This window comes from Hylobates moloch, unplaced genomic scaffold (assembly GCF_009828535.3).
Source record: "Hylobates moloch isolate HMO894 unplaced genomic scaffold, HMol_V3 SCAFFOLD_15, whole genome shotgun sequence".
NCBI classification, from domain to species: Eukaryota; Metazoa; Chordata; class Mammalia; order Primates; family Hylobatidae; genus Hylobates; species Hylobates moloch.
Window position 1 is genome coordinate 85,918,744 of NW_026652290.1, and position 27,907 is coordinate 85,946,650.

The 27,907-nt window shown below is 42.1% G+C and overlaps 1 protein-coding gene across 1 annotated transcript in view; it reads left to right on the forward strand.

Annotated features, from left to right (window-relative positions):
* The window catches only part of CDKL4 (cyclin dependent kinase like 4), a 61,068-nt gene extending 57,620 nt beyond the window's left edge, over nt 1-3,448 (forward strand). The window contains 2 exon segments of the mRNA XM_058428719.1: nt 681-805; nt 2,755-3,448. Coding sequence (XP_058284702.1) covers nt 681-782 — 102 coding nt within the window. The 3' untranslated portion in view covers nt 783-805; nt 2,755-3,448.
* The last annotated feature ends 24,459 nt before the right edge of the window (nt 3,449-27,907 follow it).

Here is a 27,907-nt window from a genome sequence, read left to right on the forward strand (position 1 = left end):
TTAAGCCTTTGCTATTCTGCCAATATCCTAGCTATTAAAAATTGGAGGCCAGGTGAGTGGCCCACGCCTGTAATCCCAGCATTTTGGAAGGCTGAGGCAGGTGGATCACCTGAGGTCAGGAGTTCAAGACCAGCCTGGCCAACATGGTGAAACTCTGTCTTTATCAAAAATACAAAAATTAGCTGGGCATGGTGGCTCACACCTGTAATCTCAGCTACTTGGGAGGCTGAGGCACAAGAATCGCTTGAATCTGGAGGCAGAGGTTGCAGTGAGCTGAGATTGCACCATCGCACTCCAGCCTGGGCAACAGGCTGAAACAGTGAAATGGTGTCCAAAAAACAAATAATTTTTTTGAGATGGGTACAATGTAGTCTCCTGGAATTATTGTATAGTAGCTGATGGGCATCTACCTTTAAAGTATTGACTAGATACTCAGATTAAGTGTACTGAAATAAATAGTAGTATATCCATGGGTATCCTAGAATAAGTAGTAGAACCTAATTTTCAGGTATCAGAGAATCTCAATTTTTGGAAAGGTAACCCTACTTAATTTTAAAATTGATATCTCTTGACATCTTTGTACCATAAGTATCCGCTTATCTTATCATCTTTCAATCAAACTGTACAAATAGGAATTGTTTTCAATTTACTTTCTTATTTTTGTCTTGTTCTGCTATTAGAATCAACTGTTGCCTCTCATACCAGGAAGCCACATCTCCCCCAAACCTGATGGAAGAAAACAAGTCCTCCAGTTAAAATCTGATTGTCTTCCAAAGATTTAGGAAAATGTTCTTTCAAGTGCAAAGTAATTTAATATGTACACATTTTGTACAAGTGAGATAGGAATTCTCAGTGTTTCAGATGCAAATGAGCCATATGAAAATTAAAATGCCTTCTAGAATTGTTTTGCTGTGATCATTGCCGATTCCTTTCCCCGTGCTTTTACATGCCAACTTTATCTTTTAGAATATTTTCTTTAAATGTTATAAAGCCTAAAACTGCACATATGGAAGAGACATTTTCAATTTCATCAGAGCAGCCCCTCCTGAGGCTATTTATATGGAGAATTTGTGAGCTTATACTTTGATTTATGAAAAAGATTTACATGTGTCATCTTGCTTCAGCTGACCACATAATTTCTTAAAGCAATATCAAATAGCCTGCCTCACTGTTTGTGTAAGAAATGACATATGTTCCTGCATTGTAATTCATACTTATTGTAACCAGGTCTGTTGAGTAATGCTGGTATCTTATTCTGTGTTTTTATATTGGTGTAGAAAGGGAATCTTGAAAGGTCATTCAGGTTTATCTCCAGATTCCACGGCACGCTCTCCTTTGTTTCATGAGGCATTGATGATTCTATTTTTAAAGCTAGCTAGAGAAAATTACATACAAATTCCAATACATAGCAAACAGTGCACCAGTGACAAGGAATTGCCATCCTCATCAGTAACGCCCTCGGATAATTGTCTGCTGTCCTTTGCTATATCACCATTCCTTATCCTTTTCTCCTCCTGTCTAAATCATCTCAGGACCCAAGCCGATCCTCCTGGGTGTGTTGTCTAAATAGCTCATGGCCAGTACTCTCTTGCAAACACTTGCATCCATAGCCTCTATGAAATTCTACAGCCCAAAACTAGTGACTGCATCTTAATCAGGTTGGTTTGTAAACACAAGAGGAGGAAGATTATTTTTCAGTTAATATCATTTCATATCTCTTACAAAACAACAAAGCAAACCAAACCCCTCAATAACTGAGCTGAATTTACTTTGGGATATTTTCCCAACTAAACTTGACATACATATGTATATACACATACGTATATACATGTATTTGTAAATATATACTTAAAATTATAAATTTTGCAGCACCATATTAGGTGCCTTTTATCCTGGACATCAAAAATGATGCAGAATATTTAAAAGTACTTTTAGTTTGCTAACAAGGAACTCATATAAAATAATAGCATAGGGCTATCACTGTTAGGCAAAAAGGCACAATCAGTGATATTCCTATCAGGAAAAATTAAAGAGTATTTTATTAACTCATTTCTGCTCCCGTGTCTGGCATACTTAACTGAATGTTGTTAAATTTTGCAAATACACTTTATTCCATAAATTTTCTATGTCCAGCACCAAGAGTTAAGGATATATTGTTATTGAAGAAACATGATAACATCCTATGTTCATGTCTAAAAGGCTTCCGCACTTAGAAACACATAAACTCCCAGAGAATCTTATTCAGTTATGTAGAAGCATCCATTTAATAAGGAATTATGACATCTGAACTATAGTTTTTTGTTCACGGGAAGGATTTTTTTTTTTGAGACAGGGTCTTGCTCTGTCACCCAGGTTGGAGTGCAGTGGCGCAATTACAGCGCACTGCAAACTCCACCTCCCCGGCTCAAGTGATCCACCCACCTCAGCCTGTAGCTGGGACTACAGCGGGTGCCACCACACATGGCTAATTTTTAACTTTTTTTGTAGAGATAAGGTCTCACCATGTTGCCCAGGCTGGTCTCTAACTCCTGAGCTCAAGTGATCCTCCCACCTCGGCCTCCCAAAGTGCTCGGATTACAAGAGTGCGCCACCATGCCCAGCAAGGAAGGACTTTTTAAGTGAGCTGGTCTGATCTGGCCTACATTCTTAGTGTAAATATAACCTGTTAAGTAAGGCTTTCTTATTTTCATCTTGTTATCAGGAATATGCCTTTTCGGATTTGTATATTTCTTGCTTTTTTTCTTTTTGAGACAGGATCTCACTCTGTCACCAAGGCTGGAGTGGCGCAATCGTGGCTCACTGCACTCTCGACCTCCTGGGCTCAAGCAATCCTCCTGCCTCAGTCTCTCAAGTAATTGGGACTACAGGTACATGCCACCACACCCGGCTAATTTTTTTTTTTTGGGATGGAGTCTCATCCAGTCGCCCAGGCTGGAGTGCAGTGGCACAATCTCGGCTCTGCAAGCTGCTCCGCCTCCTGGGTTCACACCATTCTCCTGCCTCAGCCTCCCTAGTAGCTGGGACTACAGGCACCCCACCACCACGCCCGGTTAATTGTTTTGTATTTTTAGTAGAGATGGGGTTTCACCGTGTTAGCCAGGATAGTCTCGATCTCCTGAACTCGTGATCCGCCCGTCTCGGCCTCCCAGAGTGCTGGGATTACAGGCGTGAGCCACCGCGCCCGGCCCCAGCTAATTTTTTGTAGAGAAAAGGTCTTGGTATATTGCCCAGGCTGATCTCAAACTCCTGGGCTCAAGCAATCTCCCTCCCTTGCCCTCCCAAAGTGCTGGGATTACAGGTGTGACCCACCACACCCCACCAGTTTCCTGCATTTTTAATAGGACAATACTACGGGTGCAAAGAAAATGAGAAATAAAAGATAAAAGGCAACTTCATACAATTTATTTTTAGCTTTCATAATGTTTTTCATTTAAGCCTTCTTATTACCAAACCCCTCATACTGCTCTAGCTCTCCTAAATATGTATCTCTATATATTATGTATCTATATAGATAATATATTTATGCATATCCATATATACACACATAAAATATGATATACACATACACATGCAGAAAATAAGACAGCATTCCATTGCCCATTTTGGTTGTAATTATATTTCAAATAACAACGAAGTTTTTGGCAGGGATGGTGGTGTGACTGTCTTTCCTTATTTTTGCTTGCATTAAAAAATTAATTCAAACTAACATTTCTCTTTTTCATTTTTTTTCCTCAGACAAATCCATCACTTAGGTGTCACTGGGGAGGGGACAGGAGAGAGCATCTAATGCTTAGAAAAATGCGCTAATATAGTCATATTATCATGAAGAAAAATAAACAGGCCAGGCGCAGTGACTCATGCCTGTAATCCCAGCACTTTGGGAGGCCGAGGCTGGCGGATCACCTGAGATCAGGAGTTCGAGACCAGTCTGGCCAACATGGTGAAACCCTGTCTCTACAAAAAATGCAAAAATTAGCCTGGCATGGTGGTGGGCGCCTGTAATCCCAGCTACTCAGGAGGCTGAGGCAGGAGAATCACTTGAACCCGGGAGGCGGAGATTGTAGTGAGCTGAGATCATACCACTGCACTCCAGCCTGGGCAACGGAGCAAGACTCCATCCCAAAAAAAAGAAAGAAAAGAAAAGAAAAGAAAAATCACCTTCTGATGCCATATGCCTGTTTAATTGTCCCTGGGTGGCCCAGGCCACAGCATAGCATTGCTGCTGCCTGTGTTGCCCAGGGTCCCAAGTCTCAAGCTGTAACTCCTTCCTGTTTCAAGTACATATCTCTCATCTCTGTACTACACAAATTCTCTCACACCCTTCAGCCCAAGAACAACAGTTGCTTTTCAGCATCTGGTTCCCAAATTGTGCAATGCTTTTTTTTCTTTTTTTTTTTTCTTTTTTTTTTTTGGAGCGGGGACAGAGTCTCACCCTGTCGTGCCCAGGCTGGAGTGCAATGGTGCAGTCTTGGCTCACTGCAACCTCTGCCTCCCGGGCTCAAACGATTCTCCTGCCTCAGCCTCCCCAGTAGCTGGGATTACAGGTGTGTGCCACCGTGCCTAGCTAATTTTTTTCATATTTTTAGTAGAGATAGGGTTTCATCCTGTTGGCCAGGCTGGTCTTGAACCCCTGACCTCATGATCTGCCTCCCTCGGCCTCCCAAAGTGCTGGGATTACAATCATGAGCCACTGTGCCCAACCTGTGTAATGCATTTTTTATCTTTAGCAAATAGTCTTGTCCCAGACTCTTCACAGAAGCCTACTTGATCCCGTAATTATGAGTTTCTGTTAGGCTCGTGTGCAGTTTCTGGATCATCTGGGTTCTGTCTCACTTATGCCAACTTTCAAGCCTTTTAATTTGTTTACGTAGCTCCTTCCTGATGCTGTCCAAATACTGCGCCATCATGGTGAGTGACGCCGCCTGAACACTCCTTTGTGCTCCACCTCTTCGTGGCCTCTTCCCACCTTGGTTTCCTCAGACTTTCCACAGGCGTATCTTAGAGTCTCCAAACAGCTTTTTGTTTGTTTGTTTTTTAGTTTGCTTTTCGCAGTATTTTCAGGCCATTCAAAATGCAGACTTTGCCTATTCTTAGAGCTCCAACATAAAGGACATGTCGTTAGACCTCTCAGCCCTGAGGCCAATGTGCCTGGGCTCTGTCTTTGATCTCTATTTCAGTCCTGGTGATATTTGAATGTAATTGTTCCAACTTGCCCCAACCACAAAGCCCTTTTAGGAGATCACTTTTTCAAGATTACTTTAACTAGACTGAATTGCTGAAAAGTTGTATTCAAGAAGCTTTTGAATCCTTGGGATTAGGGAGATGATTGAGTAAAGGGTAAAAACTAAGTTCTTGGGGAATGAAGAGTTGAAACAGAAAGTAGTTTTTTTTTTCCTTCTAAATTAGGTGTATCATGGTTCTTCATTGCACTTGCAGATTTCCCAACCACAAAATTAAGGTTATTTTGAAAAAAAATTTTTTTTTTTTTTTGAGACGGTCTCTCTCTGTCGCCCAGGCTGGAGTGCAGTGGCATAATCTCAGCTAACTGCAGCCTCCACCTCCCATGTTCAAGCAATCCTCCTGCCTCAGCCTCCCGAATAGCTGGGATTACAGGCATGTGCCACCATGCCCAGCTAATTTTTGTATTTTTAGTAGAGATGGGGTTTGATCCTGTTGGCCAGGCTGGTCTCGAACTCCTGACCTCAAGTGATCTACCAACCTTGGCCTCCCAAAGTGCTGAGATTATAGGAATGAGCCTGACCTGAAGATGTTTTGTGCTCCTTTAGCTTACTTGCCATAAAATTACAATTTTCCAAAAAGTTAGCACTTTCTTAGTCATTTGTCACCACCATTGATTTCTAATCCTGGTCACAGAATTCTCAAAAAAAAAACTTTTTTTTAATTAAAAAATACCACCAGAAGAGGAATGATCCTAAAATTTTGCAAACATTAATATCCTTAAAAAACTGGGGGGCCAGGCGTGGTGACTCACATCTGTAATCCCAGCACTTTGGGAGGCCGGGGTGGGCAGATCATGAGGTCAGGACTTCGAGATCAGCCTGGCCAACATGGCGAAACCCCATCTCTACTAAAAATGCAAAAATTAGCCAGGCATGATGGCGGGCGCCTGTAATCCCAGCTACTTGGGAGGCTGAGGCAAGAGAATCGCTTAAACCCAGGAGATGGAGGTTGCAGTGAGCCAAGATCGTGCCTTTGCATTCCAGCCTGGGTGACAAGAGCAAGACTCTGTCTCAAAAACAACAACAATAACAACAAACTAAAAACTGGGGAGTCAGTGTTAGTTTCATCACAAAGATACAGATTTTTAGGACATAAAGATAAAATGTCACTCACAAGTTAATGTTCTGCATATGTGTTTGTTTGTTTTATCTTTTTCTTTCTTTTTTTTTCTTTTTTTGGAAGACAGGGTCTCATTCAGTCTCCAGGCTGGAGTGTTGTTTGTTTTATACGAAAATTAACAACTTCATTCTTGTTTTAGTAGAAGAATAAAGGTGTTTAAGAGTAGTAGGAGCAGGCATGGTGGTGCATGCCTGTAATCTCAGCACTTTGGGAGGCCGAGGCAGGTGAATTTCTTGAGCCCAGGAGTTTGAGACCAGCCTGGGCAACATGTCAAAACTCTGTCTCTACCACAAAAAAATACAAAAGTTAGCCAGGAGTGGTGGTGTGGGCCTGTACTTGGGAGGCTGAAGTGGGAGGATTCCTTGAGCCCAGGAGGTCAAGGCTGAAGTGAGCCATAATTGTGCCACTGCATTTCAACCTGGGTGACAGGTTTGCTTGAGCCAGGAGGCAGAGGTTGCAGTGAGCTGAGATCATGCCACTGCACTCCAGCCTGGGTGACAGAGTGAGACCCTGTCTCAAAAAATAAAGTAAAATAATAAGAGTGGTCATTAGAGAATATAAATAGAAAAATCATTTGGTCTGGAAGTTTGGACAGCTAGGTTCTAGGCCTAAACTGCAACTCTCTGTGTATCCTTGACACAGCATTTAACTTTTCTGTGCCTTCTGTAACTTTGCTGTTTTCTCATTTGTAAAATAAGAGAGTAGTGAAGCTAGATCATTTCTAAGTCTCCCTTTCAACTCTAAACTTCTGTGATTCTCTATAGCACACAGTGTTTGTATCCTGGTCATATCTCCCACTACAAGAGGCTTCTAGAGAGTGTTTTTCATTAACAACACCAAGATAAAATTGTAGTGTTTATGATCTAGCCAGGAGCCAGGAGTTACCTTCCTCTCTCTCATCTCTGTCTTCCTTGCTTGCTTTCACACTCACGCAAACACACACACGACTACACCCTACTAGTTCCATCAAGTCTATAGTAGTTTACAGGCAGCCATCGAACACAGGTTAAATTTTCTAAATGAAAGTGGGTTTTGAAGCTAATTATCACTAGATTTTAATGAGTGTAAATAAAATAGGTGTGTTTTTAAAATGCAGAGTAATATGTAATCATTCTTTGATGTTTTCATCAAAGAATTGGAAATGACGCATATCATCAAGGAAAAACATTTAATCAAGTTTTAACTTCAGCAACACTTTTAGTAGTTTCAGTAAATGATAATTAAATTTTACAGATATATCTGAATTGTGTACATTTTTGTTTCAAAAGCAAGGACTCAAGTCGGGCGCAGTGGCTCACGCCTGTAATCTCAGCACTTTGGGAGGCTGAGGTGGGCGGATCACGAGGTCAACAGATAGAGACCATCTTGGCCAACATGGTGAAACCCCGTCTCTACTAAAAATACAAAAATTAGCTGGGCGTGGTGGCATGCACCTGTAGTCCCAGCTACTCGGGAGGCTGAGGCAGGAGAATCGCTTGAACCCAGGAGATGGAGGTTGCAGTGAGCTGAGATGGCACCACTGCACTCCAGCCTGGCAACAGAGTGAGAGTCTGTCTCAAAAACAACAACAACAACAACAAGGACTCAGGCTCTCTCTCTCTCTCTCTTTTTTTTTAGATGGAGTTTCAATGGCGCAATCTCAGCTCACTACAACCTCCATCTCCCGGGTTCAAGTGATTCTTCTGCCTCAGCCTCCTAAGTAGCTGAGATTACAGATATGAGCCACCACACCCAGCTAATTTTGTATTTTCAATAGAGATGGGGTTTCACCATGTTGACCAGGCTGGTCTCGAACTCCTGACCTTTGGTGATCCATCCGCCTCAGCCTCCCAAAGTGCTGGGATTACAGGCATAAGCCACCGCGCCCAGCCTGGCTCAGTCAACTTTTAATTTACCCCAAAATTTGCTCAAGCTGAGAATTGGTAATCCTACTCAACAGGCATATAAATAATTTGTATTTTTAAAGTTAAAATTTTTCTTTCTGTTACAAACACTACTCATTGACCATATGTCTAAATATTGTCATATTGAAGCTTCTGTGTGTCCATTTATGATTTTAGAACATATTTGTGTAGAAGCAGCTATATTTCAAATCACTTGAAGTTGTAGCTATATGTTAGTTAACATTGATAATTAGCCTAATCGTAATTTAAACTACTAGAAACAATTCACTAAAAGCAATTTTAGTTTTATTATGTGAAATATACATAATATTACGGTTTTTAAAAATTTAGCTTAAGATACTTTGAAAACCCACATATGAGATTAAATATTTTGGCGACTTTATATTTGTATATATAACTTGACTGTGTTCTTTAGCTCATTTTAATAAGTTAGAAATATTTCTGTCTCCTAATTTCTATTCAACTCAGCTATTCATTAATTTTCTAATGAGAAAAACTGTCATCTTCATATGTAAATTCCACAACTTGTTATTTAATTTCCTATTGGTTGGAATATCTGAACAGCTGGCATGGCAAACTTTTTTTGTGTGTGCCTTGGGTTGGAAATTTTTACAAATGGAAAAACTAACAAAATATTTTCCAGTCTAACTAACTAGATGCTTATCCTTGAGAAAATCTTTACAACTTTACTTTGAGGCTGTAAGATTCTTTTTCTTTCAATTTATCAAAATATTTATCTGATCCCTTATAATACTGAAGCTACAGGATATGAAATTTTCTTGCATCTTCATTTCCAGGCTATTACAGCAATTTCTGTTGTGGGTTGTAAAAGGTGAAAATGGCTGAAAACCAAACTCAGACTAATGATCAAAAGAGAGAAAAACAACAATAAAATAATGAATGAGGTCACTATTTAAATATGCTCCAATTCTTTTATTTTCTTTTGAACTAATATTTCTGCTTTTATTCTTTTTAATGATGCCTGTGTTAAAAAGCATAGTAGATTGTTTCCATTGATGACTGCAACAATTTCTCCCAGCCTACATGTCTTTTGCAATGATACTTTGCCACTCCTGTTATCAAGAGGTGAAGTCGTCCTCCTCTGTCCCTACCTTGAGTCCAAGCTGGCCTTGTGATTTCCTGAGGCACACAGATGCAGCAGAGGTGATGCTGTGCCGTTTCTGGACCTAGACCTTGGAGGGCCTGGCAGCTTCTGTTCCCTCTCTCTGGGGAAGCCAGCTACCCCGCTGCAAAAGAGCTTAGGCTGGACTATTAAGATACCACATGGAGAGAGACAGAGACCCTTGGAGAAGCACTTAAAGGGCCAGACACAGGAGTGAAGCCTTCCTGGACCTTCCAACTCCACGCAGCCACCCCCCGAATATAGCCAAACAAGGGTCCCCAGCCAGCACCAAGTGGAATAGGTTAACTGCCCAGCTGAGCCTAGCCAACCCACAGAATTGTGAGAAATAATAAATCATTGTTTTAAGCCACTAAATTTTGGGATGATTTGTTATGCAGCAATACATAACTGAAACAGAGTATATATAGATATATATATATATTTTTTTTTTTTTTTTTTGAGACAGAGTCTTGCTCTGTTGCCCAGACTGGAACGCAATGGCACAATCTCAGCTCACTGCAGCCTCCACCTCCCAGGTTCAAGCAATTCTCCTGCCTCAGCCTCCCAAGTAGCTGGGACTATAGGCACACACCGCCACGCCTGGCTAATTTTATGTATTTTAGTAGAGACGGTTTCACCGTGTTGCCCAGGCTGGTTGCAAACTCCAGAGCTCAGGCAGTCCACCCGCCTCGGCCTCCCAAAGTGCTGGGATTACAGGCGTGAGCCACTGCGCCCAACAAAAACAGAGTATATTTTTAGATTGCATTACAGTTGAACACGTTCCCAAATAATATGCACGGTTAAGATAAGGTGTAAGATCCGATGTTATTTAACCTAGAACTCTAAGTACATTCTAGGGAGTCTGTCCCCACCACCTACCCAGTCAAGGCTGCTATACTTCCAAGGGTCTCATAAAACATGTGTGAGCACCATATAGGGGAAATCTAAAGCAGTGTATTAAAGAAATGGTCCAAATATTGTATTTTACCAAATATATGAACACATGCTAGAAATTTGCTCAAGTTTGCTGGGCGCAGTGGCTCACGCCTGTAATCCCAGTACTTTGGGAGGCCAAGGCGGGCAGATCACAAGGTCAGGAGATCGAGACCATCCTGGCTAGCACCGTGAAACCCCGTCTCTACTAAAAATTAAAAAAAAAAAAAACAAGCCAGGTGTGGTGGCGGGCGCCTGTAGTCCCAGCTACTCCAGAGGCTGAGGCAGGAGAATGGTTTGAACCTGGGAGGCGGAGGTTGCAGTGAGCCGAGATCTCACCACTGCACTCCAACCTGGGCACAGAGCGAGACTACGTCTCAAAAAAAAAAAAAAAAGGAAAAGAAAACAGAAATTTGCTCAAGTTTTCACAGTGGCCTAAAAGGAAACTTCCATTTTTGTTTTTTTGTTTTTTAAGGAACAGGAGTCTCAAGGGCCGGGAGCGGTGGCTCACACCTGTAATCCCAGCACTTTGGGAGGCCGAGGCGGGTGGATCATGAGGTCAGCAGTTTGAGACCAGCCTGACCAACATGGCGAAACCCTGTCTCTACTAAAACATACAAAAAAATTAGCTGGGCGTGGTGGCAGGCACTTGTAATCCCAGTGAATTGGGAGGCTGAGGCAGGAGAATCGCTTGAAACCAGAAGGTGGAGGTTGCAGTGAGCCAAGATTGTGCCACTGCACTGTAGCCTGGGCAACAAGAGCAAAATTCAGTCTCAAAAAAAAAAAAGTTGAAGTAACAGGAGTCTCACTATGTTGCCCAGGCTGGCCTTAAACTTCTGGGCTCAAGTGATCCTCCCACCTCAGTCACCCAAGTAGCTGGGCATGGCTTTTTTTTTTGTAGAGACAGGGGTTCTCACTATGTTGCCCAGGCCAGTTGAACTCCTGGTCTCAAGCTCTCCTCCTGCCTTAGCCTCCCAAAGTGCTGGGATAACAGGCGAGAGCTACCACAAGCGCCCTCATAGAATTTTTTTTAATGCAGTAGTTGCCATGTTCCCTCCCAAAGAAGCATGAAACCTCATCTTACTCAGTTGCTTGTATCTTCCATTTGGTGGTTTTTACATTCCTAATATGAAAAGGCTCTTATCTTACAGCAAAAAAATATGTCAGGTTATTTTCTTTACACCAATTTAGTTCATTGACACTCTGAAAAAGTTTGCTTGTTGTTTAGCAAACACTATCACCTGGAGAAAATCAGCCCTCAATGGATACGCAGCCACCAAGAGGAAACAGCCTAACAAGCTTAACCTGAAAGACATAAGACCTCCCCGGAAAACTTAAAGGAAACACCAACAGGAACATCATGAAATAAATCTGACTATGACTCCAAGAGATCTCCTGAGGGATTGGAATGATCAGAGATAGAAGGGTTGGCTGGGGTGGTACCACTAAGTTTTGAAGAAAAAACATTTTTGGTTTCGAAGACACAAAACGAATTTAATATTGTGTCTATTAGACAGTCATTGTGTTTCATATAGTGATTAGCTGTAAAAAACAATTAGGGAAAGGATAGGAGATCTCGGCTAGAACCACAATTTTTTTTTTTTTTTTTTTCAGACAGGGTCTCACTCTGTCACCCAGGCTGGAGTGCAGTGGCGTGATCTTGGCTCACTGCAACCTCTGCCTCCTGGGCTCATGCCATCCTCCCACCTCAGCCTCCCGAGCAGCTGGGACTACAGATGCACACCACTATGCCCGGCTAATTTTTGTATTTTTAGTAGAGACAGGGTTTCACCATGTTGCCTAGGCTGGTCCTGAACTCCTGAGCTCAAGCTATGTGCCCACTTCGGCTTCTCAAAGTGCTGGGATTACAGGCGTGAGCCACAGCACTCAGCCCAGAAACACAAATCTTAAAGCTGTATATTCTGGCCACTAAAATCATATGAGCAATTTATTTTCCTGAGGCAGTGAGGAAGTGATATGAGTAAGAAGAAAATTCAGTTCTAATCCTTGGGAAATAGTTGTAGTGAAAAAAATAGAAAAGGAACCATTAGAAGTACTAGCTGGTGGCCAGGGGTGCTGACTCATGTCTGTAATCCCAACACTTTGGGAGGCTGAGGCAACTAGCTTGGGCAACGTGGCGAGACCCCACCTGTACAAAAGATGAAAAAATTAGCCAGGCATGGTGGCACACACCTGTAGTCCCAACTATTAATACTAGGGAGGCTAAGGTGGGAGGATGACTTAAGAGCAGGAGATGGAGGCTGTAGTGAGCTGTGATCAAACCACTGCCCTCCAGCCTAAGCAACAGAGCGAGACCCTGTCTCAAAAAAAAAAAAAAAAGAAAGAAACGAAAAGAAAGTACTAGCTAGAAAGAATCCATGCTTGTGGCAGGGTGTGGCGGCTCACACCTGTAATCCCAGCTGAAAGAGTGACGCTCAGACTTAAGACCACGGCACACCTGCTCGGCCAAGAGATCTTTATTGGAGGCAGCAGGCTAGGCAGGACAGGAGCGAGAGAGAGAGCGCGGTGGGGGGTTTGCTTCTTTTATGCCCAGGCGGGCTGCGTGGATGTTTGTGATTGGTTGGGGTGGGGCTTAGAGCGAGGTGGGAAAAACACCTCTCTCTGATTGGTTTTTCCTTTTGGCGGGCCTGTGTTGGGGAGGAAGAAGAACCCAGAACCAGCGCCATTAGGGTGCTCTAGTTACCTAACATTCCTCCCTTTTTTGTTTTTTAAGAAGTGGGGAGGTGGGCGTCGCTGTTCGTCTGGCTACTTCCTGCTGAACGGGGGCGTCGTGGGAAGGGATATTGGAGGACTGTAGGGGCAGAGCAATAGCAGGAGGCCAAGGAAGACAGCGCTGAAGGTGAACACTTCCCGGGGTGTGAAGTCTAAAGATGTCCCTTGTAAGTAGAGGTCATCTATGGACGCGAGCCATCCGTATGGCAGGGAAGGATCTGCTGTGAGCCACGTATCTTCTTGGAGGGCCTGGAGGAAATCTAAGAAATTACAGGTCCTGGAGGTGGAGGCCATGGGTAGGTGAGTCCTGGTCGTCTTCTTCGGTTGCTAGGAGTTGGTAGTGCCTGATGAGAAGCTGGTTAAAAGTCTGGTTAGACAAGGAGGAGATTCGTTGTTGCATGAACTTTATTAAGCAGGGGATGAGGGCACAAAAGGCTGCTATTCCTAGGAGGGGTCCGAGAAATGGTAGGACCCAAGCTAAAAGAGGCATTTTTAGAGTGTCCCAAAGTGAGAAGCCTGTATTCATTTCGAGGAGTTTTTGTCTTATGTCATTAAGATTTTTTATGTTAGTCTCGACAACCTGGGACTCATTAATAAAGTAACAACAGCTTTCTTGGAGGGAAATGCATGTGCCTCCTTTTTCAGCTGTCAGGAGGTCTAGGGCTCTGCGGTTTTGGAGGACTACTCCAGCTAAAGAGGAGATTTGTCGTTGCAGGGCAGCTAGTGACTGCGCAGTTTGTTCAATAGTGGATTCTAGGTGTATCTTTAATTCATTAACCTGCGAGACTCCGTATCCGAGGGAGGTGGCCCCTAGAGCGGAGCCTAGAAGGGAGGTTGCAAGGGAGAGGCCAAGGATGGCAGGTATAAAGACAGCCTGTCTTTTTCTTGGGGCCTGATTTATGGGAGGGTGGTTAAGGTTGAAGGCGGTGGTCCCTTCGGAAAGGGAGAGGAGGGTAAGTTGTGGCAGGAGTGTGATGGGGAAGCAGGTGATATTGATGGAGGAATTGATTGTTTTGTAAAGAGTGTGGTTACACCAGAAGAAGTATCCATTGGGGGCGGAAGAGTTAGGGTAGGAGGTGGAGGTATTGCAGAAGGAAAAGGATTCAGGGGAGTCTGTGTAGCAGGTAACGGCCTGGGACGTATTGAAGAGGGGAACACCGGATATTAAGGGGGTGTTGGGGGGTGCTGAATGATCAGAAGTGTTGGTAGTGTTTGGGAGGGTGACAGGAACAGCAATAAGTGGCGGTTTATTGAGGCTGGCACATAGGAAGCAGTTGGAGGGAGAGATATTAGAGGCGCTTAACAGTTGGATTCCTTCCTGTAGAAGTAAGGGCCAGGATTGCTGTACTGAGACGGAAACAGAGGAGGAGTCTAGCTGCTGAAGGAGGTCTTCGGCGGCTTGAGAGATGTCGCTGGAGACGCCAGGAAGTGTGAGGAAAGGAAGGGGGGCACTGGGGCATGATCAGGAACTTATGAGAGCATGTTAGGGGCGGGGTGGTCTTTGGCTGCATGGGGTGGCCCCCTATTTTGACTATAGGAGGGCCAGAGGTGGAGACAGCGCATCCGAGTCACCGCACCAATGAAAGAGTGACGCTCAGACTTAAGACCACGGCACACCGGCTTGGCCAAGAGATCTTTATTGGAGGCAGCAGGCTAGGCAGGGCAGGAGAGAGAGAGAGAGCGCGCGGTGGGGGGTTTGCTTCTTTTATGCCCAGGAGGGCTGCGTGGATGTTTGTGATTGGTTGGGGTGGGGCTTAGAGCGAGGCGGGAAAAACACCTCTCTCTGATTGGTTTTTCCTTTTGGCGGGCCTGTGTTGGGGAGGAAGAAGAACCCGGAACCAGCGCCATTAGGGTGCTCTAGTTGCCTAACACCAGCACTTTGGGAGGCCAAGAAGGGTGGATCACTTGAGGTCAGGAGTTCAAGATCAGCCTGGCCAACATGGTGAAGAAACCCCACCTCTACTAAAAATACAAAATTTAGCTGGACATGGTGGTACACACCTGTAATCCTGGAGGTAGCGCTGAGCTGAGACTGAGCCACTGCACTCCAGCCAGGGCAACAGAGGGAGAATCTGTCTCAAAAAAAAAAAAAAAAATTCCCTACCTGTTATTTATCTTGAAGAAGATAATTTCAAGATCTTTTTTCCATTGTTCCTCCTTCCTCTTTCCTAATTACTCTCCTCTCCAGCTAATATCTACTTTTCTTGGATTTGAATCCCTTTCCTATTCATCAGTTTCATCCTTCATCAAATCCCCAGTATTCTACTCTCTGCTCTGACAAAGACCGGTTCCATTATCCAGTTTCCTTCTTCCCAAATTTGCTAATCTCCCCACTACCTACAATTTCCAGATCAGAGAAAATCACTCTATATTTAATTGTGTCTAAGAACTCCCTGTAAAAACCAGCACTATTTTATATAAACTACATTTGAAAATAACCTTAGATTGAATTCAAACAAATCCCTACAATATATTTTAAAGATTGATATCTCTCTGGATGCTGTACACCTTCTTATTTTTAAAGGTAATCCCATTTGGGAAAAACAATCCCCCACCAAAATTGACCCCATCAAATATTCCCTCCAAATTATGGGTTCTTGTCCAGGCACAGTGGCTCACGCCTGTAATCCCAGCACTTTGAGAGGCCGAGGCGGGCGGATCACTTGAGGTCAGGAGTTTGAGACCAGCCTGGCCAACATGATGAAACCCCGTCTGTACTAAAAATATAAAAATTAGCCAGGTGTGGTGGTACACGCCTGTAATCCCAGCTACTTGGGAGGCTGAGGCAGGAGAATTGCTTGAACCCAGGAGGTGGAGGCTGCAGTGAGCCGAGATTGTGCCACCACACTCCAGCCTGGGCAACAGAGCAAAACTCCATCTTAATTAATTAATTAAGCATTCTTAGTCATGAATTGACTTCAAGGCATTCATTGGAATTCCCCTCTTCAATTTCCAAATACGATTTCCAGATGTAACCCAGGGCTGCTACTGCCCCAAACTCCTGAGAGCTCTACTGGGTTCACACCCTGACAGCTCACAGTACTTCCCACCTACAACAAAGTATCTGCATACCAGCTTGCTTTTCCCTTCCTGTTGAGCCCTTTTTGACTTGAAATTGAGCAAGACCATAACTAAATCTGCGCTATTGACTGGTTGGCCTAGAAGAGATTAAAAATCCCTTTCTCATTCTGCTTTAAATATTTAACATTTAAAAATTAGAATGTAATTAGAAGTTAGAGTTTCAAAGCAATCCCACTGAGAAGATTAGGGAGATTAAGTACCAGTTTTAAAGGGATAGCTTTCCCAAGAGCTGTTTGTCATCGGTATGCTGAGAAAATGGATGTGGGGCTGGGGTGGTGGGACTGTTGGGTGACCAGAGGGCAACAGGAGGGCACTGGGGCTTTTCTTAGGGGTTGGGAGTGGAGGGCACCACAAGAAAGAAACAGAGAAGCTGGAAATTTGCCTATAGCAAACCATGTCTGCTTTAGAAATTTACCAACTCAGACTTTGGCCGTCTTTTCTTCCAAAGAAATCCATCAAAGCAGTGTAGGAAAGTGGAAAACACCTTGGCTGGGATCTACGGCCACCTCTGCTGCCTAACCTCACGGCATTGGGTATGTCCGCTTCTCTCGCTGGCCCCTCAGTCTGCAATAAGGGGTATCAAGCTACATTAGATTATTTTAAGGATCCTTCCAGCTAAAACACTTTGTGAAATGACGTAACAGGCCAGGGCAGTGGCTCATGACTGTAATCCTAGCACTTTGGGAGGCCAAGGCGGGTGGACCACTTGAGGTCAGGAGTTCGAGACCAGCCTGGTCAACATGGTGAAACCCCATCTCTATAAAAAATACAAAAATTAGCCAAGTGTGGTGGCCAGTGTCTATAATTTTAGTTACTTGGGAGGCTGAGGTGGGAGAATCATTTGAGCCCAGGAGGCGGAGGTTGCAGTGAGCCATGATCATGCCACTGCACTCCAGCCTGGGCGACCGAGTGAGACTCTATCTCAAAAAAAATTTAATTAATTAAATAAATAAGATGACATAACAAACAGCTGTCATCCATCTATCGTCCTGCTCCTGTGTCCCTATCCACCCTCCTTTACTCAGATCTGTTGCAGATTGAATTGAGAGGTGCGCACAGAGACAGGGCCCGGCTAGGGATCACGCTCTACTCGCTTCGCAAGGAAGAAACTAGTCCTGCATCTTTCCACCTTTCTGATCTACTCTGAGATCTCCATTCTCCGTCTTGTCTGCTGTGGAGAGCTACTAGCTCCACAGTGGCAAATGGATCCTGAGGGTGTAGTTGCTTTGCAAGAAAAAGCCCAGCTTTTATTTTTTAAGCAAGCCAATGATAGTGGTAGAAGATGTTTTGTCATTCAACACTGGGCTTGGTTTTTGCTTTGTTGTTGCTGCTGTTCAGTCTTGCCTTTGTAAGCACTTTCAACTCCTTGTTGCCATAAGATAGCATGCCATAAATAGATGAGCTGGACGCCACTCCGAAGAGGAAGAATGCTGTTCTTACCTAATAAGTGCACAACAGGCCCTTTGATCAATAACATTGACAAAGAAGAATGTGCACGGCGGAGAGAATAGCTATTAAATACAACTGAAATTGAAACTTCAGTTTCAAATTGTGAAATTCCTAAGGGTTAAAGTAAATCCTTGGCCAGGGTCCCAAGAAGCCTCCATCTAGCAACACTGCCAGAAGATTTTCCAGCACTCTCTCAGTATGTAAAAGTCCCAGAACATTATTTACAGTATTTTGAATTTTATCTGAACTTGCTAACTATCACTTACTTTATCTTGGACAAACTTAGTGTTGTTTTTTTTTTTTTTTCTAATTGTCAGAAATTCTAAACCCTTAGAACAATAATAACCAATGCAGTTTAATATTTTAGGGAATTTCACAGCATCAAAACAGTGAAGAAACATGAAATAACTGGAGAAATCTCAAACCTAATGTAGTAAAAAGGAAAGAAATAATTTAAATCAATATTCTAAATATAAAGCAGCTATGATATATTGAAATAGAAATCATTAATACATAAAAGAGTTAAATTGTGGCTTTTTCAACTCATTTTAATTTTGCCCATTTATGCAAGTATCATAGTTACATATACATACTATTTTTACTTTTTAATTAATGAATAAAAATAATACATAGCGTATACAAATGTTGTTTTGAAATAATATACATTGTGGAATGGCTAAATTGCGCTAATTATCATATACATTACCTCACATACTTATCTTTTTGTGTGTGGTAAGAACACATATAGTCTATTCTCATAGCAATTTTTATAAATGTAATACATTGTTATTAACTAGAGTCACCATGTTGTGCAATAGATCTCTTGAACTTATTCCTTCTAACTGACATTTTGTATCCTTTGACCAACATTTCCCCAACATGTATGTACTATTACCTCTTTTCTGATTGCCTTTAAGTTCTTCGTACATTAACCTGTTCAAGAGAACTAAAGTGCATTAAGCCTTCATCAGATGCCAGGCATTGTACTGGATGCTTTATCTGTTTTCTCTTCTGTACCTTCCCAGACAACATAGGAAGTAGGTTTTGTTATCCACATTTTACAAATGAGAAATCCCAGGTTCAGAGAGGTAGCCAGAAAGTGGCAGAGCCCCTTTAAAAATTTCAGAAAATTTCCACCAAGTTTTTAACTTATTTTTGCATTTAAAGTTGGTAAGCACTGACTCCCTAAAGCCAAGTCCCTTGCTTGGGCCATTTTCAATTTCCCATCAACTTCTACATCTTGATAACTTGTGATTTCTTTAATGCCAATCTTAGTTAAAACAACTGTGTAAGAACACTGTGTCCTTAGCATGGCTACGTCCCAACTATAACAAAATGATCTTTTTTTTTTTTTTGAGACAGAGTCTCACTCTGTCGCCCAGGCTGGAGTGCAGTAGCATGATCTTGGCTCGCTGCAACCTTCAACCTTCGCCTCCCACATTCAAGCAACTCTCCTGCCTCAGCCTCCCAAGCAGCTGGGATTACAGGTGTGCGCCGCCAGGCCCAGCTAATTTTTGTATATTTAGTAGAGACAGGGTTTCACCATGTTGGCCAGGCTGGTTTGGAACTCCTGACCTCAAGTGACCCACCGCCTCAGCCTCCCAAAGTGCTGGGATTCAGGTGTGAGCCACTGTACCCAGCACAAAATGATCTCTTTCTGTGGACATCTCATCATACTTGTAAATAAAGTTATCTGCATATTCTTCTATATACGCAAGGCTTGACTCTAATCAAAGTGACAGCGTTAAAATTATCATGAGATGTGAACAGTCATATGAATGCTACATAAAAAGATAGAATTTAAATCAGGGAGTCTTTTGTGGGATCACACCAAAGTTCTGATTTTACAGATAAGGAAACCAAGGCCTTTAAAAAGTTAAAGGACCAAAAGAAATGTTAAACATAGATTAAATAGGTGGTCAAAACCATATTTGTTTCATTATTTATGTCTCTTTATTACCTTATTTAACTGGGTTTGAAGCCACTTTTTTGTATAATAATGGAAAAACAATTTTGAAAAGCAAGGATGATGAAATTGTTAAAAAATAAATAGTGGTGATAGTTGCACAATCTGTGACTAAAAAAAAACACTAAATTGCATATTTGGAAATGGTGAATTTTATGGCATATCAATTAAATTTCAATGAAACTGTCTTTAAAGCACCACTATATACATTTTTTTAAAAAAAAGAATAGATGATAAAACCAGGGAATGATGCTGGGCAAGGTGGCTCACGCCTGTAATCCCAGCACTTTGGGAAGCTGAGGAGGGCAGGTCACCTGAGGTCAGGAGTTCGAGACCAGCCTGGCCAACATGGTAAAACTGCATCCCGCTAAAAATAGAAAAGTTAGCCAGGTGTGGTGGCTCACACCTGTAATCCCAGCACTTTGGGAGGCCAAGGTGGGTGGATTGTCTGAGCTCAGGAGTTTGAGACCAGCCTGGCCAACGTGACGAAACCCCATCTGTACTGAAAATACAAAAAGTAGCCGGGCCTGGTGGTACATGACTGTAATCACAAGAACTCAGGAGGCTGAGTCAGGAGAATTGCTTGAACCCAGGAGGCGGATGTTGCATTGAGCTGAGATCATACTACTGCACTCTAGCCTGGGTGACAGAGCAAGACTCCATCTCAAAAACAAAACAAAACAAAACGAAACCAGGGAATGATGACTTCTCTCTTTTCAAGTCTATCTTAGAATATCACCAGTGAAACAGCCCCCACTATATTATTAGCTTAATGAATCGTGAACATTGACCTATTGGCTCCATTTCTCTGTGGTAGAGTATTAGGCCAGATTTTAAAGCTCCTATTGGGGTTGAGAAATTATTTCCAAGTAAGATTCTGGAATGTATTTCCAAAGAGAATACATTTTTCTCATGAGAAAATCTTTGAGTAAATTAAAAACCATAAACTAAAGTGTCTTGTTGATTTCAACTAGGAAACAGAAAGTTGAATCTGTTGTTCTTTGTGTACGCAAGTATGCATTTCAAGCAAAATGCTTTAAGATGAGTATACACAAACTGATCTAGGAATTCCCCTTCTTCCCTTCTTCAAATTTATCATAGCATGTAATGAACTCAGAAAAACGTTTGAGAACAAAGATCTTCATCGCAGCATTATCATGATTTATAATAATGAAAACGTGAAAATAAACCTAAAAGTCCAAAAACAGGATAATTTTAGGGTATAGTGAAATATGGCAAAGACCTTTTGAAAATAGGGTTTTAAAAATCTGTATTAGTTTTCAGATTATAGAGATAATAGCAATATACAAAAATTGCAAAAAAAAAAAATTAAACCTCCAAATATTTCCCTGCCATCTGTACCTCCCTCCCCACCCACCCCCATGTTTTTTTAAGACAGAGTCTTGCTCTGTCGCTCAGGCTGGACACTGCAACCTCCACCGCCTAGGTTAAAGCGATTCTCCTGCCTCAGCCTCCCAAGTAGCTGGGCTTACAGGCGACCATCACCATTCCCGGCTAATTTTTGTATTTTTAGTAGAGACAGGGTTTTGCCACAATGGCCAGGCTGGTCTGGAACTCCTGGCCTCAAGTGATTGGCCTACCTCAGCCTCCCAAAGTGCTGGGATTACAGACATGAGCCACTGCGCCTGGCCACAATCCCTCTTTCTTAAGAGACAAGTAAAATTAAGTGCTTGGTGAATATTTTATATGATCATCCTATAATACTGCTTTGCAGTCTGCTTTTATATTTCCCAAATTTTCTATGATTGGCATGTTAAAAATAGTACTGGCTTTTCTACATCCAAAAATAATATAGTTTTTTTTTTGTAGGCAAACTGGAAAATATAGATAACCCCAAATAAAAAATAGGAAGTCACTCATGATCTCCCTATCCTGAGATAATAACTATTGCCATTTGGATAATACTGTGTTTTCTATTTTACAAAAATAAAATTTTACTGGCCATAATTTTTATAACTGCCCTTTGTCATTTAAATGTATTGTGAACAGTTTTTAAATATTATTAAATGCTCTTCTACAAAATGATTATTTGGCCACACAGTACTAAAATTCATATATGGGCATTCAGTTGTTACCAGTGTTTGCTTTCATAATTGATGCATGAATCTTTGTACGGATAAATCTTTGTGCATGTATACTGTATAATATCTGGAGGCCAGGCACAGTGGCTCATGCCTGTAATCCCAGCACTTTGGGAGGCTGAGGCGGGTGGATCACTTGAGGTCAGGAGTTTGAGAACAGCCTGGCCAACATGACGAAACCCCGTGTACTAAAAATACAAAAATTAGCCCGGCATGGTGGCTAGTGCTAATCCCAGCCACTTGGGAGGCTAAGGCAGGAGAATCGCTTGAACCCGGGTAGCGGAGGTTGCAGTGCCCAGCCTGAGCAACAGAGCAGGACTCTGTCTTAAAAAAAAAAAAAAAAAAAAAAGCCGAGTGCGGTGGCTCACACCTGTAATCCTAGCACTTTGGGAGGCCAAGGCAGGTGGATCACGAGGTCAGGAGATCCAGACCATCCTAACATGGTGAAACCCTGTCTCTACTAAAAATACAAAAAATTAGCCAGGCGTGGTGGTGGGCGCCTGTAGTCCCAGCTACTGAGGAGGCTGAGTCACGAGAATGGCGTGAACCCGGGAGGGAGAGCTTGCAGTGAGCAGAGATTGTGCCACTGCACTCCACCCTGGGGGACAGAGCGAGACTCTGTCTCAAAAAAAATTTAAATAAATAAATAAATAAATAAAGTCGGGGGTAGGTGTGGATTGTGGAGGAAGTGGAGGTTGCAGTAGGCCAAGATTGCACCACTGCACTCCAGCCTGGGCGGACAGAGCAAGACTCCATCTCAAAAAGAAAAAAAAAAAAATTCATCTGGATAAATAGCTAGAAATGGAATTGCTGAGTCAGGTAGTCTGCAACATTTTAATGTTTATGATACTTATTGCCAAGATACTTCAGAAAAAGATTTAGCAAGTTTTCTTCCCAGCAGTGGTATGAGATAGTGGTCATTTTCCACACTTTCAGCAGTGCCAGATGTTACTAATCTGGGGACTAACTTTTATTATTTTTTTCTTATTTAAAAAATGATAAAGGTTTGTTATAGAAACTTAGAATGTACAAACAAAGAAAATAAAATAAAAATCACTAATGATACCATCAATCACTGATTTTCTGTTACTCTGTATGTACTTATATGCACATATACATTTATATTTCTTAATTTACTAAAATTAAATCATGGGAGTGATAAATAACACCTAATAGTGCCTGTAAACCCAACACTTTAGGAGGCTGAGGCAGATAGATCACTTGAGGCCAGGAGTTTGACACCAGCCTGGGCAACACAGTGAAACCCTATCTCTACTAAAAATACAAAACTGAGCTGGGCATTTTGGCACACACCTGTAATCCCAGCTACTCAGGAGGCTGAGACACAAGAATCGCTTGAATTTAGGAGGCGGAGGTTGCAGCGAGCCAAGGTCATACCACTGCACTCCAGTCTGGGCGACAGAGCAAGACTCTGTTTCAAAAAAAAAAAAAAAACCCACAAAAACAAAATTAAAAAAACTACCTAATAGTACATATTAATATTACTTAATATTACTTTGTGCAAGATGTTATGCTATTGGTTTAAAGTGAGTTAGCTCCTTGAATCTTTATACCCCCATATAATAATAGTATTGTTAGTATTTGTGTTTCCATTTTTTTATAAAAAGGAAAACTGAGTAGAAAAATTAAGAAACTGATCCTAGGTAATACAGCTGACATGTGGCAGAGCTGAAATTAATCTATATTCAAAGCCCCTGTTCTTATGTCCAATAGCAGCCTCCAGAGGAGTCTATTCCTTCTCACCTGGGATGGTCAATTTGCTAAAAGCATAAGTCATGACCTGACTCCTTTTACTTAAGAGGATTTATTACTTTTAATTAAAAGGAAGCCTATATATAAAAATTATTGAATAAATAAATAAACTGGGAGATGGGGAGCAATCCTTCTTACAGAAGAATTCCAAGTACTGTTATGTAGATACTACTCCCTCCAAGGGGTGGAGCTTAGCTCACCTTCCCCTTGAGAATGGATTGGACTTAGTGACTGTCTCCCAAAGAACAGCGTATGGAAAGGGGAAAAAAACTGAGACTTTGCAAAGGAATAACCTGGCAGAGCCCACTGTAATCATGTGACCTGGTGAACATCACCAGTATAAATCATATTGACCTCATGTACCCCTGATCTGGGGTAATGAGGAGGGCATCGTCCTCTGGTATTCTTCCCACAGTCCATAACCCCAGTATAATCATGAGAAATTAACGTGAAACAAACTCAAGTTGAGGGACAGTCTACAAAATACCTGACCAGTACTCCTCACAACTACTAACCAAGAAACTGTCACAGAGCAGAGGAGGCTGAGGAGACACAATGATGAAATGCAATGTGGGATCCTGGATCGAATACTAGAACAGGAAAAGAACATTTGTGGAAAAACTGGTGAAATTCAAACAAAGTCGGGAGTTTAATGGACCACTGTTGGTCTCTGTACCATAGTTTCATATGATATTAACATTAGGCAAAGCCAGATGAGGGATGTAAAGGAATTATCAATGTTATCTTTGCAACTTTTCTGTAAATCTAGAATTATTGAAAAATAAAATGTGTATTTAAAAAAGGATGCTAGGCCAAGTGCGGTGGCTCACACCTGTAATTCCAGAATTTTGAAAGGCTGAGGCAGGAGGATCGTTTGAGCCCAAAGAGTTCAAGACCAGACTAGGCAACATAGCAAGACCCCATCACTATTTTATTAAAACAAAAAGAAAATAAAAACACACAAAAATAGGATGCTTGTTTCGATATGAACACCACTTGCGGGTAGCAGAGATGAGGTTCCAGCTATGGCAGGCTTTTCAGACTATCAGAACCTGAACCAGACCCCTCTCTTCTTTTTCGTTCTGTTTGTTTGTTTTGATGGAGTTTCATTCTGTCACCCAGGCTGGAGTGCAATGGCATAATCTCAGCTCACTGCAACCTCCGCCTTCCAGGTTCAAGCGATTCTCCTGCCTCAGCCTCCCAAGTATTTGGGATTACAGGTGCCTACCACCATGCCAGGCTAATTTTTGTATTTTTAATAGAGACAGGGTTTCACCATGTTGGCCAGGCTGTTCTCAAACTCCTGACCTCAGGTGGTCCGCCCGCCTTGGCCTCCCAAACTGCTGGGATTATAGGCATGAACCACCATGCTCAGCCCCTCTCTTGTCATTGTTTCCTGGTGAGGGGGCAACATCCAGCCAGAGTGAGATCAATAGGGAAAACTCAGATGGGGCAGGGCCGACTGATCTCTAGGGCCCCGAGTTTTTCTGCAAGAGTTGGTTTTATAGTTTCTGCAGAACTGACAGACCTCTGATATTGATTAGTCCATGCATGCCTCTGATATATTTCTAACTCTAAATATTAGCAAGCAAAGAAGAAGGTGGTACAGCCTATTCCTTGGTTCACCTCAAGTATGGAAAAGAAAAGTATGTTAGGATCACCAAGTACTCAGAGAACAATAAAACTCTGTGTGTTATATTTTGCTGGATTTTCTCCCCAGTATTTCCTTAGATCATGAACTGTTTCCCTGGCTACAAAGACCAACTCACTAGGACAAAGAGCACAGACGATGTATCATTCCAGGAATACGTAATGGCAAATGCCAAGCTTTTGAATGAATATGTATATATGTGTCCTAACCATTGGAAAGAGACTTATTGTAGACTTCTAAACTAATATAGCTCTTAACCACTTTGTAATCTGCTGCTTTACTTTTCTTCACTTAATAAATTATGAACATCTGCCCATGTTATTAAATGTTCTTCTACAAATCTTCCACAGATATATTGATCAAAATGACTAGATAAATTAAGGGGCACACATCAAGTTCTGTGGTTGCTTAAAAGAATGAGATAGATCTCCATTTACTCATTGAAGAGTCTCCAAAAATTAAATGTAAAGAGCCAAGGGGTTAGGCACAGTGGCTCATGCCTATAATCCTGCATTTTGGGAGGCCGAGGCCAGAGGATTATTTGAGCCCAGGAGTTCAAGACCAGCCTGGGCAACATTGTGAGTCCCTGTCTCTACAGAAAGTGAAGAAATTATCCAGGTGTGGTGGTGCACACCTGTAGTCCCAGCTACTCAGGAGGCTGAGGTGGGAGGATCACCTGAACCCAGGAAGTCAAGGCTGCAGTGAGCTGTGATCACGCCACTGCACTCCGGCCTGGGTGACAAAGTGAGAGCTTGTCTCAAAAAAAAAAAAAAAAGCCAAGATCAGAGTAGCAGGTATAATATGGCACCCTATATATAAAAGAAAATATAGATATTCACTTTAACCTGGGAGGCAGAAGTTGCAGTGAGCCCAGGTCATGCTGCTGCACTCCAGCTTGGGTGACAGAATGAGACTTCATCTCAAAAAAAAAAAAAAAGAGAAAAGATAGATATGACATAGCAGGAGAGACTGTCTCTGAATGGATTAGATTGAAAGGGAAACATTTTAGTTGCCTTCAAGGAGGAAACTCAGTGGCTGAAGGATAGGGATGGGAAAAAGTTTATTTTTTTAACGGAATAAATAGCCTTTTGTATCTTAAAATTTTGTATGATATTCATGAATTATTTATTATAAAGGAATAATTTTTTTAAAATTACAATGTCATAGTTAATGCCAGCCTAGTATTTGCATTAAGCTCTTTCTTTCTTTCCTTCTTTCTCTCTCTCTCTTTCTTTTCTTTCTTTTTTTTTTAGAGATGGGGTCTTGCTATGTTGCCCAGGCTGGTCTCGAACTCCTGGGCTCAAGCAATCCTCTCCACGTGGCCTCCCAAAGTGCTGGGATTACAGGTGTGAGCCACCATGCTTGGCCTGCATTAGGCTCTTTCTGGTTATCACTATTATATATAAGGCTGTATGCCGCCTCTTAGTAGCTAAATCTTTGCCCACATTAATGCCAATTTCCTTCAAATAACTTACTGCAAATAAAATTGCTGAGTCAAAAGGTGGGAACATTTTTAGAATTTCTGGTACGTTTTGCTGAATTCTCCAGAAAAAAATGAACTCACACCCCCACCATCATATTTCCCTGTACACTTCACTGACGGTAAAGAGGTTTGCTGTTTTGTTTTTCTTTCCTTCTCATTTTGGTAGGATAAAAATATAATGGAATTTTTTGTTTGTCCGTTTCAGGAGGAGAACATGGATGGTAAGCTTTTCACGTCTTTGCATATATATCTTCATAGTTTTGTCCGTTACAGATTATTTTTATTTTTATTTTTTTAGAGTCAGGGTCTGTCTATGTTGCCCAGGGAAGTCACAAACTCCTGGGCTTATGCAATTGTCCCACCTCAGCCTCCGCCTGGCTGGGACAACAGGTGTGTGCCAGTACTCCCAGTCCATTATAGATTCTAAAGTTTGGTATAATTTTGTTTCACAACCTTGAAGACAGACTGTCCATTACCTTCTAATACCCAACACTGCTGATGTAGAGTCTGACATTGTCTGACTTGGGTCCTTTTGTAAGTTACCAGGTTTCTTTCTTCCCTTCTGGAAGTTTTTATTTTATTTTATTTTATTTATTTATTTATTTTTTTTATTTTATTTTATTTTATTTATTATTTTTTTTTTTTGAGTCAGAGTCTTGCTGTGTTGGCCAGGCCAGAATGCAGTGGTGTGATCTTGGCTCACTGCAACCTCTGCCTCCGGGGCTTAAGCAATTCTCCTGCCTCAGGCCACCAAGTAGATGAGACTACAGGCACCAGCCACCATGCCTGGCTGATATTTTGTGTGTTTTTAGTAGAGACGGGTTTCACCATCTTGGCCAGGCTAATCTCGAACCCCTGACCTCAAATGATCTACCCACCTCAGCCTCCCAAAGTGCTGGAATTACAGGTGTGAGCCACCACACCCAGCCAGGAAGCTTTTAGAGTTTGGACTTCACAGTTGGCTTTTGCTAGATTATGCTGCTTCACAACCTCAAAATCTTGTAGTTTGCAACGACAAATATTTACTCCTGCTCATGTTACGGGTCAGAGGCTGTGTTTGGCTGCTGCAGCTCTGCTCCAGGCTGCATTGAGAATTGATTTCGAGTGTCTTCTCATTCAGGGACCCAAGCCAAAGGAGCAGCTCATATGGCAAATATGCCCTTCTCATGGCAGAGGGCACAGGAAACTTGAAATGCCCTTAAAATGTTCTGTTCAGGAGTGGTGTGCGTCACATCTGGTCACAGTTCATTTTCCAAGGCAAATTAATGGGCCAAGTTCAAGTCTAGGTCACCTGCCTGGAAGGGGCAAGTGAACAGGTCTTCTCCTTGGAGTTCTGAATTTTCCCTAGG